Here is a 13657-nt window from a genome sequence, read left to right on the forward strand (position 1 = left end):
ACCTCCGAGTGCTATGAAGAGAAGGTATTGACGCAGTGCTTAAACCAAACTGAAGACCAAAACAGCAGCCATACCCAAGTAAACTGCTATGCAGTAGTTTCAGTGAATTTGACAATGATGTGGCTGCTTTCATTGTGGCCCAGTCATATTGTGGGGTAGAAATACGTTTTGTTTATAACAAGTTGTATACCAATAAAAACATCACACACAGATACTCTTTATAAAATTATTTAATTGGATAGATAAAAAATCTACTCACCAAGCAGTGGCAGAGCACACACATAAAAGACTGTTGTGATAGGCAAGCGTTTGGACCCAGTGACTCCTTCTTCAGGCTGAAGGGTTGCAGGGGAAGCAAGAAGGGTGAAGGAAAAGGACTTGGAGAGGTCTAAGAAAAGGGGTAGATTTTGGGAAAGTTACCCAGAACCGTGGGTCATGGATGACTTACAGTACAGGATGAGAAGGAAAGACTAATTGTTGGGGACTGCATCGGGCAAGATTCGGAAACCTGAGAGCTTAAAGGTGGAAGACAGGGTAATATGCAAGACAGAGATTACTACTAAAACTGTACATGAGTTAATAAGAGTGAGAAGCTAAGTGTATTGTATGCAACAGCTGTTGGTGGGGGCAGTGAAAATAGACAGGAAAGACAATGAAAGATGTAGAAAGCTAAAATGGAGTGAAGCAAAGAGTAATTACAGTGAAGAAAAGCTGAAACAGGAGAAATTAACGTAAATTAAGGCAAGGTGGGTGGTGAGAACCAAGGACACGTAGTGCTAGTTCCCACCTGCGGAGTTCTGAGAAACTGGTGTCTGGCGGAAGAATCCAGGTGGCATGTGTGGTGAAACAAGTGTCGAGGTCACGTATGCCATGTTGTAGAGCATGCCCTGCAACAGGATATTGTGAGTTTCCAGTATATACACTATGCCTATGCCCATTTATCGTAACTGATAATTTGGTGGTAGTCATGCAGATGTAGAAAGCTGAACAGTGTTTACATAATAGCTGGTATATGACATGTGTCGTTTCTATTTTTCGCCTGATCCGCAGTTCTGGGTGACTTTCCCAAAATCTACACCTTTTCCTGGAACTCTCCAGGCCTTTTCCTTTACCCTTCTTTCTTCCCCTTCAATGCTTCTGTCTGGAGGAGCCACTGGCTCCGAAAGCTTGCCAATAACAACAGTCTTTTATGTGTATGTTCTGCTGCCACTTGGTGAGTAGATTTTTTATCTATTCAATTAAATAATTTTATCAATAATTTATTGCTTTTGTTGTTATAGTTACTCTTTATAACCTACTTAAAATACATCATGTACCCTCCTCTCCACAATTCTTCGAACACATAGTTTTGCCTTTTGTAAAAAATCACTGCGTTTCTGTATAACATACTTGGAATCAAAGTGTCCAACATCTATTACAATCATAAACAGAAGAAAGAAAGTCATTGTATTTATTGGCAGTATTACGCAATCAAATATTTTGAAAGAGTTCCAGTGGTATAAATTTACAAAATCTTATAAATAAATATATACGTTTATTCTTTAAATCAATTCTTAGCAATAACATAATAGTATAAATTGCAGAATCGATATAGCCAATTTTAATGTAATGACTGCAATACAAATACAAAATAACAGCGGTAAGTTATAACAAATGAGAGAGAGAGAGAGAGAGAGAGAGAGAGAGAGAGAGAGAGAGGCATTTAGACAATGTTTCATTACAGTGTGAAACTTATTAGAATTAAAATGAAGCCATAGTGAATTATTACATTCCAAAAATAATAATTATTGTGCTCTTTCACCCCAAAATACTACCTTCATTAGGTAATATATACTTTTAATTTCAGAAATTTTTACAACAGCTCTGGACATCACTGCCTCGATGAATTTATTACATGTGTCAATGAATGAGGGTTGATAACACTGCTTTAGTCATTCAATTGTTCATCATGTGATATTCACAATGTTCTTAATAACTTCTTATGTAAAGTTCTATCATGAAAAAGATAATCTACGTAAGTTTTAAAAGTCGCGAATCTTTAAACAACAACTTGATAATGGGTATATCAGTATTTTGTATACATTCTAGCATTGCTAGATTTACTTTTAAATTTTAAAGTGTATGAGCAGATTGGCAACTTTCCATCCAGAAAATTTGCTGTTGGCAAGACCTCACTACAAAGAAAAATGGTCTTTCCGGAGTCAAATGCTAAAGAATTCATAAATACCAGCATTGTAAGTGATACAAACAGGTATTAAGCAACGGTCATAAATATCGTTCTGCTAGACGAGAAAAAAAGTAGGTAGATGAAAGAGTAAATTGGGTGCAAGGATTGAACATAAACTCACCCAAATTGTAAAGGTTAAAGAAAACAAAAAAAAAACAAGAGGGTCACTGCTCAAGAATTGAGAACTGCCCCCCCCCCCCCCCTTTCTTTTACAGGCTTGCTTTCACTTTTCAGATGAGACCATGTCCCCCATATGTGAAGAAAATAGCCAATATGTAAAGAGAATTACACTTAAAGAGTTTTCTAGAATGAGACTTTCACTCTGCAGCATAGCGTGCACTGATATGAAACTTCCTGGCAGATTAAAACTGTGTGCTGGACCAAGGCTCAAACTTGGTGATCGTCACCCCAGACCTGTGTTGCCGTTTTTGGAGGTAAATCTCGTATCTGGAAAGAGGAGATGACAGTTAGGGTACTATGGGCGAGCAGCTGCCATCAATTTTTGATGGTGCAGAACCCACAATAGTGGAACTGCTGCCTAGTCCAAAGGCACCTGTTACCAGTCTTACCCCGCAATAGTGTATCGAATCCAGGCGTAATGTCGTAGCTGATAAAAAGTCATATGAGAGATTCCTGTAATCTAGGTGTGACTGCACCAATGCTGCATACAGCCATACCAAACTAGAGTGGACCACACCGCGGTCGGTGTCGCTGAGGCATAGAAGAGCATTCAGGTGCGACCTACATGTCTGCTTTAGTTGACAAAGACGGGGAAGCCATGTCAACTAGGCATCAAAGACCGGTCCTAAAAAACACAATGACAGAAATGCATAACGTAAGTCATGGCAGCCAAAAAATGGATGCTATGAGTGAAAGCCCAGGATTGTGCTTGGTGTATTGCTCCCTGCATTCTGCCTCCAGCAATAGCCGTCGCGGACGAACAGAAAAGATGGGGACACCATATGTCATGCAGCTGCCGCCAGATCATTGCTAGCCACAAAAAGGAGAGCGACACTCAAAACAGAACCTTGTGCAAGCCCCTTCTCCTGCAGACGGGGATGCTACAGGAGGCACCAACCTGTACCCAAAAAGTGAGACATGGAAGAAAGTTCTGGATAAAAATCATGAGTGGGCCATGGAGGCCCCACTCCTTTAAGGTGGCAAGGACGTTATGGCACCATGTGGTATCATAGGATATATACGCAGATCAATGAAAACTGCAACAAGGAACTGATGCTGAGCAAAAGCTGTTCAGATAGCACACTTCAAGTGGACTAAATTATCTTCAGTAGAGCGCCCTTGGCGAAAAGCACCCTGGATCGAAGCCAAAAGATCCGGGGATTCAAGGACACAATACAGCTTTCGACTAACCATATGTTCAAGTAACTTGCAGGACACTGAGTAAACAGTCTGGACGACAGCTGTCCGTTTGAAGAAGCAATTTATCAGATTTCAAAATTGGAATAATGGCATTTTCTCGCTACTGGGAAGAGAATTCTGCATTGCACCAGGGATGGTTAAAGAAAGGCCAGGTACACTGACGGAAAAATTTGCAACACCAAAAAATAATTAATGTAGAGTAATGAAATACCAGGAATATATTTGTTGAGACAACGTATGTAAAGTGATTAATGTTGCAGGATCAGAAAACAATGTAAGTGTGAGATAAGCCACAGCAAATGTAAAAGTAAATGCTGGTACACTGATGTACACGTGTCATGTGTCAGTTTATGGGATGGAGTTCCATGCCTGTTGCACTTGGTTGACCAATAAAAGGACAGTTAATGATGTTTGTGGATGGGTTGAAGCTGTCATCAGATAATGTCCAATATGTGCTCGATTGGAGGTAGAGCTGGTTATCAAGCAAGCCAAGGCAATATGTTGACACACTATAGCATGTTGGCTTACAACAGCAGTATGTGAGCAAGTGTTATCCTGTAGGAAAACACCTCCTGGAATGCTGTTTGTGAATGGCAGCACAACAGGTCAAATAACCAGACGGACATACAAATTTGCAGTCAGCGTTCGTGGGATTCATACAGACAGTTTTGTCAGTGGAAAAGTGAAAGCCATTGTCGATGCTCCAGGAGTAAAGACAATAAAGACATTGCTGAAGATGCCACTAAGTGAGACAGGTTCATAGAGAACTGCAATAGAAGGCAAAATCGTCAAAAAAAAGGGAGCTGGAGATGCCCAGTGGGAGACAGGCCATTATAGGGTTTATGGTGATAGCAAAGAGAATGACACTCAGAATGGAACCCTGAGACACACCATTTTCCTGGATAAAGGTGTCCGACAAGGCAGACCCTTCATGCACCTCGAAAACTCGGTCTTTTAAAAATGTCTGAAGGAAACAGGGTAGGTGGCCACGGAAGCCCCACATGTGAAGAGTATGGAGGGTACTAGCTCTCTAGCAGGTGTCATAGGCCTTCTCCAAATCGAAAAACACGGCGACAGTCTGGGATTTCTGCAGAAAACCATTCATGACATGGGTGGGCAAAATAATGAGATGGTCAACTGCAGTATGCCGTGTTGAAAGCCACACCGTGCATTCATCAAAAATTGTGAGACTTGAGCCACCATATCATCCGGGCATGAATCATATGTCCCAACACCTTGCGAACACACTGGTAAGAGAGATGGAGTGGTAGCTAGAAGGAAGAGTGTGTGTGTGTGTGTGTGTGTGTGTGTGTGTGTGTGTGTGTGTGTGTGTGTGTGTGTGCAGATGCAATCGAACTGCAGTATTGATCATCTAGACATTGTTGAACTACAGACAACATGCCCTGGATTCCTCTTGTTGACAGCAGGAGAAAGCCGACACTTCTGTAGGACCTCATGGAGCAGGATCCTCTTGCCTCTGTGCCCTGTAGCAGCGAGTTTTTGCAGACTGGCACTCGGCAGCTGCCAAGGTGACACCCCTTTGTATTGTCCTCATCGTGACTGTCCTCCAATGCAACTTTTGCAGCCTTTGATCCAACAAAGAGGATTTATAACTGCTTTTAGAATCGCAGCTTCTACTTGTACTCTGCCTTCAGGAAACAAAATTGCATCCTCACGACTGCTTTGAGCTTTCGCATTTCTTCCTGGTCTGTTTTGACCTTCTGTTCGAGGTTGGCATTCTGTCTCATGGGGAAGTCATGCTGCTCATATGGGATGACATTCATAGTCAACCCATCCATCTCCCTGACTACCAGTCATCAAGCTGTTGCAGTTTGTCTTTTCCTTCCTCACTTGAGTTTTTCCCTTTCTACCATTTACATCCCACCGTCATTCGATGTCACCAGGTTCGATTTCCTCCAGCTTATTGGACAGCTTCCTCGCCGATTTCTGCTGCTTGGGGACTTTAATGCACACCATCCCATTTGGGGCTCTTCCAGAACCTATCCGAGAGGTGCCCTCTTTGCTGCCATTCTTAATCAACTTAACCTTTTCTTCTTTAACACAGAAGCACCCATGTTGCTTTCAGACTCGTCACACACCTATTCCCATTTGGACCTTTCCTTCTTCACTGCCCGTCCTGCACATCATCTTGAACGGTCCGTTCTTTCTGACACCTACTCGAGCGACCATTTCCTGTGTGCTATCCATTTGCTGACTCCTACCCCACCTCCGTGCACATCGAAATGGCAGCACACTAAGGCTGACTGGAGACTTTACTCCTCCCTGGCGACCTTCAACGAACACGATTTCCGCAGTTGTCATGACCAGGTGGAATTTCTTACAAACATTATCCTTACCATCGCAGAACATTCCATTCCTCACACTTCCTCTTTACCATGCTGTGTCCCAGTCCTTTGGTGGACTGAAGCCTGCAGCGATGCAATTCGCATTCTTCGGGATAACCAAAAAGGTAGCTGAACTTCATTCACTAGTTCTTTTAACAGTTTCACCCCCCTTCTACCATCGTGTGCACCAACCTCCGACGGTTCTCTGGAAACAAGATCCATTCCCCAATTTTCGGCCTGACAGTAGCAGACAATATCATCGTGTACCCTATTGCTATCTCCAACACCTTGGGTCGCCATTTTGCAGAAATTTTGAGCTCCTCCCACTATCGTCCTGCCTACCTCTATTGGAAATGAGCAGAGAAGACTCGGGCAATACCCTTCTCTTCTCAGAATCGTGAGTGTTACTGTGCTGCCTTTACTATGAGGAAGCTAGATCACGCTCTCACTTCATCTCAATCCTCCGCCCTGGACCAGACACTGTTAACTTTCAAATGTTGCAGCACCTTTCTCTTGTGGGCAAGCACTTTTTGCTTAATACGTACAACCGGACCTGGGTAGAGGGCATGTTTTCCAGCCACTGTCGTGAAGCAACTGTCATACCCACACCTAAGCCCGGTAAGGACAAACAACTTCCTTCTGGCTATCACCCAATTTGTTTACCCATGTCATGAATGGTTTTCTGTGGAAATCCCAGACTGGCTGTGTTTTTCAATTTGGAGAAAGCCTATGACATTTGTTGGAGGACTAGTATTGTTTGTACTCTCTACACATGGGACCAACTGCCCCATCTCCTTGAGGAACTTTTAAAAGACGAGTTTTCGAAGTACGTATGGTCTCTGCCTCCTCGGACACCTTTATCAAGGAAAATGGTGTACCTCATGGTTCTGTCCTGAGTGTCGTCGTCTTTGCTGTCGCCATTAACACTACAATGGCCTGTCTCCTGCTGGGCATCTCCGGCTCTCTTTTTGTTGATAATTTTGCTATCTACTGCTGCTCTCCATGAACCTGTCTCATTGAGTGGTGTCTTCAGCAATGTCTCGATCATCTTTACTCACGGAGCATCGACAGTGGCTTTCGTTTTTCTACTTACAAAAACATTTGTATGAATTTCTGGCAGCACAGCTGGTTTCTCCCACCATTTCTACATCTTGGGCCTGTTGCTCTTCCATTCATTGAAACTACAAAATTCCTGAGGCTCCTGCTTTATACAAAACTATCTTGGTCCTCCCACTTCATGCTCCCTGCAGCTTTTTCGATGGGTGTGAACCATTCACCATCTTGGCTTCGTGCGGCAGTCCATCTTCACCTTGACCTTCATTCACTTTCTAAAGACACTGCACCAGGCTAGGTCTATTGCCTTCAGTTTCACGACCTATGCATGGAATTTTGCAATAGTATCTTTGTGTACACTGATGGCTCTTTGACTGACCGTGGGGTCGGGTGTGCCTTCAACGTCAACCAACATTTTTTGGTACTGACTTCTGGCACATTGCTCAGTATTTACAGCAGAGCTCTTCACCCTGTATCAGATCATGGAGTACATCTGGTGACATACTCTTTTCAACTGTGTCACTGCTCAGACTCTCTCAGCACCCTTCAAAGCCTCTGTGCACTGTAGACTGTCCATCCCTTAATGCACCGGTTCCAGGAAAGCTTCCACTTGCTCACTTTTTATGGAGCCACTGTGATGTTTATGTGGGTTCCAGGTCATATCGGTCCAAGAGGTTGGTGACACTGCTGCCAAAGCTGCATTCCTCGTACTTCAGCCCAATAATTCTTGCATTCCCTCTGATGATCTCTTGTAGCTTTCTGTCAGGAGGTGGTGTCACTTTGGCATCGCCACTGGTCCTCCATTCATAGGAATAAGCTCTTGGTTATTAAGCCTCTCCCAGTGGCTTGGACAACCTCCTCTCAGTCCTCCTGCGGCGAGGAGGTCATTTTAACTAGGTTGCATATTGGGCACTGCCTTTTTAGCCATCACCATTTGTTAAGTGGTGCTCCCCCACTACTTTGTGCACATTGCACCCAACTTTTAACTGTCTGCCGTTTCCTGAGGGAATGCCCTTTTTTTTTACCGTTTACATTCCCGTTTGGGTTTGCCACCTGAGTTATTGGCCGTTTTAGTGAACAATGCGTGGGCTGTCGACCGTGTTTTACTTTTTATCAGTTGTAGCAATATGGTGAAGGCCATTTAATTTTTAGTTCTGGGCCTCAATTTCCCTATTGCGTAGTTCGTAGACCTTTCTCCATGTCCCTGTTTATAGCTGTCCTCTCTTCTGTCATTAAACGTTGACATGTAATCATTTTTAACTCCTCTCTTTATCTTTGTGTTTCACAGTTTTGGCGTGGACACATATGACCCTAGTTGTTTTTGCGCCCTAAAACAAAATGGGGGAGAAATACAAAGCTCTTACATTCTTTTGTCAACTTATGTCCTTACCTCCCCTTGAGACCTCAAAATTTGTCGGGGAAAAATTCTAAAATGTGTCTGTGGAATCAGAGAAATATCAGGGAATTTCACTTGGAGAAACTTGCGGCAACCCTGATTTCAGGTTTTTATATATGGAAATTATTTTTGCTTCTAGTATTGCAGTTCTGAATTGCTGAGTTCATCTTAAACTAACTCTTGTTATTAATCACAAATACCATTAGGGAATATAACTTCTACAGGCATGTAAGTGTGAGAATCCATGGGTCCCTGAAGAAGCTTTTTCAAGATGTAGAATAAATATTTTTTTCTGCTTAGCTGAAGTACCTCAGAAGATTATGCCATATGAGTAAACTGAGTGAAAGTGTGTTAGCAATCCTTTGTCCAGTTTCATACAGTAAGAGATTTCTAAGCACAAAATGGGCGGAACTAGCTCCTCGGTTAACTGACCCACATGTTGGTCTCACACGTGAGTGGTATCTGCATACCCAGGAACTTAGAACACGGGAGCCTAATTGCCCATTTATCCCTACTTTTGATATTCATATCTGTAAGTCGCTTTTATTTCTTTAGAACTGCACAATACAAGTTTTTAGGCATTAAGCTGGTACCTGTGGATCAGTACAAGCCTGTTCTGTTATTCTCCTGGATGTTTCTGGTATGGATGAGTTTTGATCTTGCATCAATAAGTTTGTGACAGTGCAAAACATTAGAGTTTTTCCAAAGCCCTCCAGTGCCCCAAGTAAATCATTTTTGTGGAATTGGCAGCAAACACTGTGTGCCACACCATATTTTATGTTCTCCCTTTTTGAGTTTAATCTTATTCCTGTCTTATCATTTGTTAATGTGACCTTCCATTTTCTGTAGTTAAAGTACAACTCAATCCATGCAAGGGGAAGACTTTTAATGCCATACTATTTTAGCTTTCCCTCACAAAATTACACTCCTGGAAATTGAAATAAGAACACCATGAATTCATTGTCCCAGGAAGGGGAAACTTTATTGACACATTCCTGGGGTCAGATACATCACATGATCACACTGACAGAACCACAGACACATAGACACAGGCAACAGAGCATGCACAATGTCGGCACTAGTACAGTGTATATCCACCTTTCGCAGCAATGCAGGCTGCTATTCTCCCATGGAGACGATCGTAGAGATGCTGGATGTAGTCCTGTGGAACGGCTTGCCATGCCATTTCCACCTGGCGCCTCAGTTGGATCAGCGTTCGTGCTGGACGTGCAGACCGCGTGAGACGACGCTTCATCCAGTCCCAAACATGCTCAATGGGGGACAGATCCGGAGATCTTGCTGGCCAGGGTAGTTGACTTACACCTTCTAGAGCACGTTGGGTGGCACGGGATACATGCGGACGTGCATTGTCCTGTTGGAACAGCAAGTTCCCTTGCCGGTCTAGGAATGGTAGAACGATGGGTTCGATGGCGGTTTGGATGTACCGTGCACTATTCAGTGTCCCCTCGATGATCACCAGTGGTGTACGGCCAGTGTAGGATATCGCTCCCCACACCATGATGCTGGGTGTTGGCCCTGTGTGCCTCGGTCGTATGCAGTCCTGATTGTGGCGCTCACCTGCACGGCGCCAAACACGCATACGACCATCATTGGCACCAAGGCAGAAGCGACTCTCATCGCTGAAGACGACGCGTCTCCATTCGTCCCTCCATTCACGCCTGTCGCGACACCACTGGAGGCGGGCTGCACGATGTTGGGGCGTGAGCGGAAGACGGCCTAACGGTGTGTGGGACCGTAGCCCAGCTTCATGGAGACGGTTGCGAATGGTCCTCGCCGATACCCCAGGAGCAACAGTGTCCCTAATTTGCTGGGAAGTGGCGGTGCAGTCCCCTACGGCACTGCGTAGGATCCTACGGTCTTGGCGTGCATCTGTGCATCGCTGCGGTCCGGTCCCAGGTCGACGGGCACGTGCACCTTCCGCCTACCACTGGCGACAACATCGATGTACTGTGGAGACCTCACGCCCCACGTGTTGAGCAATTCGGCGGTACGTCCACCCGGCCTCCCGCATGCCCACTATACGCCCTCGCTCAAAGTCCGTCAACTGCACATACGGTTCACGTCCATGCTGTCACGGCATGCTACCAGTGTTAAAGACTGCGATGGAGCTCCGTATGCCACGGCAAACTGGCTGACACTGACGGCGGCGGTGCACAAATGCTGCGCAGCTAGCGCCATTCGACGGCCAACACCGCGGTTCCTGGTGTGTCCGCTGTGCCGTGCGTGTGGTCATTGCTTGTACAGCCCTCTCGCAGTGTCCGGAGCAAGTATGGTGGGTGTGACACACCGGTGTCAATGTGTTCTTTTTTCCATTTCCAGGAGTGTATTTAATCTAAACAGTCAAAGGCTTTGGCAAGATGACAGAGGGGATAATTTCCACTATTTAATTCTACTGGAATTGAATTTGTGAGATATTATGTTGGATTCTCAGTATAGAAGCCTTTACAGAAGTCAAACTGTGTTGTTAAAAAGTTATTCTCTGAATGGTGGTTCACCATTCTAAGTGGATTTAGGTTGAAATACTATGCAGAGATGAAGAGGCTTACAAAGGCTGGTGAGATGCACCAAAGCAGTAGTTGGATGAAGACCACAACAGCAGACTTCAACTCAGTTTATTGATGGAAATCCAGCTCTTGCCGAAATTAGCTCTCTCTCTCTCTCTCTCTCTCTCTCTCTCTCTCTCTCTCTCTCTCTCTCTCTCTCTCTCTCTCTCTGACACACACACACACACACACACACACACACACACACACACACACACACACACTCTTCCTTCTAGCTACCACTCCATCTCTCTTACCAGTGTGTTCGCAAGGTGATGGGACATATGATTCATGCCCGGATGATATGGTGGCTCGAGTCTCACAATTTTTGATGAATGCACAGTGTGGCTTTCAACACGGCATACTGCAGTTGACCGTCTCATTATTTTGCCCACCCATGTCATGAATGGTTTTCTGCAGAAATCCCAGACTGTCGCCGTGTTTTTCGATTTGGAGAAGGCCTATGACACCTGCTAGAGAGCTAGTACCCTCCATACTCTTCACATGTGGGGCTTCCGTGACCACCTAACCTGTTTCCTTCAGACATTTTTAAAAGACCGAGTTTTCGAGGTGCATGAAGGGTCTGCCTTGTTGGACACCTTTATCCAGGAAAATGGTGTGTCTCAGGTTTCCATTCTGAGTGTCATTCTCTTTGCTATCGCCATTAACCCTATAATGGCATGTCTCCCACTGGGCATCTCCGGCTCCCTTTTTTTTGATGATTTTGCCTTCTATTGCAGTTCTCTGTGAACCTGTCTCACTTAGTGGCATCTTCAGCAATGCCTTGATTGTCTTTACTCCTGGAGCATCGACAATGGCTTTCACTTTTCCACTGACAAAACTGTCTGTATGAATCCCACGAACGCTGACTGCAAATTTGTATGTCCGTCTGGTTATTTGACCTGTTGTGCTGCCATTCGCAAACAGCATTCCTGGAGGTGTTTTGCTACAGGATAACACTTGCTCACATACTGCTGTTGTAAGCCAACATGCTATAGTGTGTCAACATATTGCCTTGGCTTGCTCGATAACCAGCTCTACCTCCAATCGAGCACATATTGGACATCATCTGATGACAGCTTCAGCGCATCCACAAACATCATTAACTGTCCTTATATTGGCCAACAAAGTGCAACAGGCATGGAACTCCATTCCACAAACTGACACATGACACGTGTACTACAGCGTACCAGAATTTACATTTACATTTGCTGTGGCTTATCTCACACTTACATTGATCCCTGATCCTGCAACATTAATCACTTTACATATGTTGTCTCAACAAATATATTCCTGGTATTTCATTACTCTACATTAATTATTTTTTGGTGTTGCAAATTTTTCCGTCAGTGTACCTGGCCTTTCTTTAACCATCCCTGGTGCAATGCAGAATTTTCTTCCCAGTAGCGAGAAAATGCTGTTATTCCAATTTTGAAATCAGATAAATTGCCTCTTCAAACGGACAGCTGTCATCCAGATTGTTTACTCAGTGTCCTGCAAGTTACTTGAACATATGGTTAGTCGAAGGCTGTATTGTGTCCTTGAATCCCCGGGTCTTTTGGCTTCTATCCAGTGTGCTTTTCGCCAAGGGCGCTCTACTGAAGATAATTTAGTCCACTTGAAGTGTGTTATCTGAACAGCTTTTGCTCAGCATCAGTTCCTTGTTGCAGTTTTCATTGATCTGCATATATATCTTATGATACCACATGGTGCCATAACGTCCTTGCCACCTTAAAGGAGTGGGGCCTCCATGGTCCACTCATGATTTTTATCCAGAACTTTCTTCCATGTCACACTTTTTGGGTACAGGTTGGTGCCTCCTGTAGCATCCCCGTCTGCATTAGAAGGGGCTTGCACAAGGTTCTGTTTTGAGTGCCGCTCTCCTTTATGTGGCTATCAATGATCTGGCGGCAGCTGCATGACATATGGTGTCCCCATCTTTTTTGTTCGTCCGCGACGGCTATTGCTGGAGGCAGAATGCAGGGAGCAATACACTAAGCACAATCCTGCGCTTTCACTCATAGCATCCATTTTTTGGCTGCCATGACCTACGTTATGCATTTCTGCCATTGTGTTTTTTAGGACCGGTCTTTTATGCCTAGTTGACCTGGCTTCCCCGTCTTTGTCAACTAAAGCAGACATGTAGGTCGCACCTGAATGCTCTTCTATGCCTCAGCGACACCGACCGCGGTGTGGTCCACTCTAGTTTGGTATGGCTGAATGCAGCATTGGTGCAGTCACACCTAGATTACAGGAATCTCTCATATGACTTTTTATCAGCTACGACATTACGCCTGGATTCGATACACTATTGCGGGGTAAGACCGGTAACAGGTGCCTTTGGACTAGGCAGCAGTTCCACTATTGTGGGTTCTGCACCATCAAAAATTGATGGCAGCTGCTCGCCCATAGTACCCTAACTGTCATCTCCTCTTTCCAGATACGAGATTTACCTCCGAAAACGGCAACACAGGTCTGGGGTTACGATCACCAAGTTTGAGCCTTGGTCCAGCACACAGTTTTAATCTGCCAGGAAGTTTCATATCAGTGCACGCTATGCTGCAGAGTGAAAGTCTCATTCTAGAAAACTCTTCAACTGTAATTCCCTTTACATATTGGCTATTTTCTTCTTATATGGGGGACATGGTCTCATCTGAGAAGTGAAAGCAAGCCTGTAAAAGAAAGGGGGGTG

At 44.5% G+C, this 13657-nt stretch overlaps 1 protein-coding gene across 1 annotated transcript in view; it reads left to right on the forward strand.

Annotated features, from left to right (window-relative positions):
* Positions 1-2704: 2704 nt before the first annotated feature.
* Positions 2705-13657, forward strand: part of LOC126484214 (molybdenum cofactor biosynthesis protein 1-like) — an 81029-nt gene continuing 70076 nt past the window's right edge. Inside the window, exon 1 of the mRNA XM_050107628.1 lies at positions 2705-2776. Within this exon, the coding sequence (XP_049963585.1) occupies positions 2705-2776 (72 nt within the window). The remainder of the gene's footprint in view (positions 2777-13657) is intronic.

The sequence above is a fragment of the Schistocerca serialis genome, chromosome 6 (assembly GCF_023864345.2).
Source record: "Schistocerca serialis cubense isolate TAMUIC-IGC-003099 chromosome 6, iqSchSeri2.2, whole genome shotgun sequence".
Taxonomy (NCBI): domain Eukaryota; kingdom Metazoa; phylum Arthropoda; class Insecta; order Orthoptera; family Acrididae; genus Schistocerca; species Schistocerca serialis.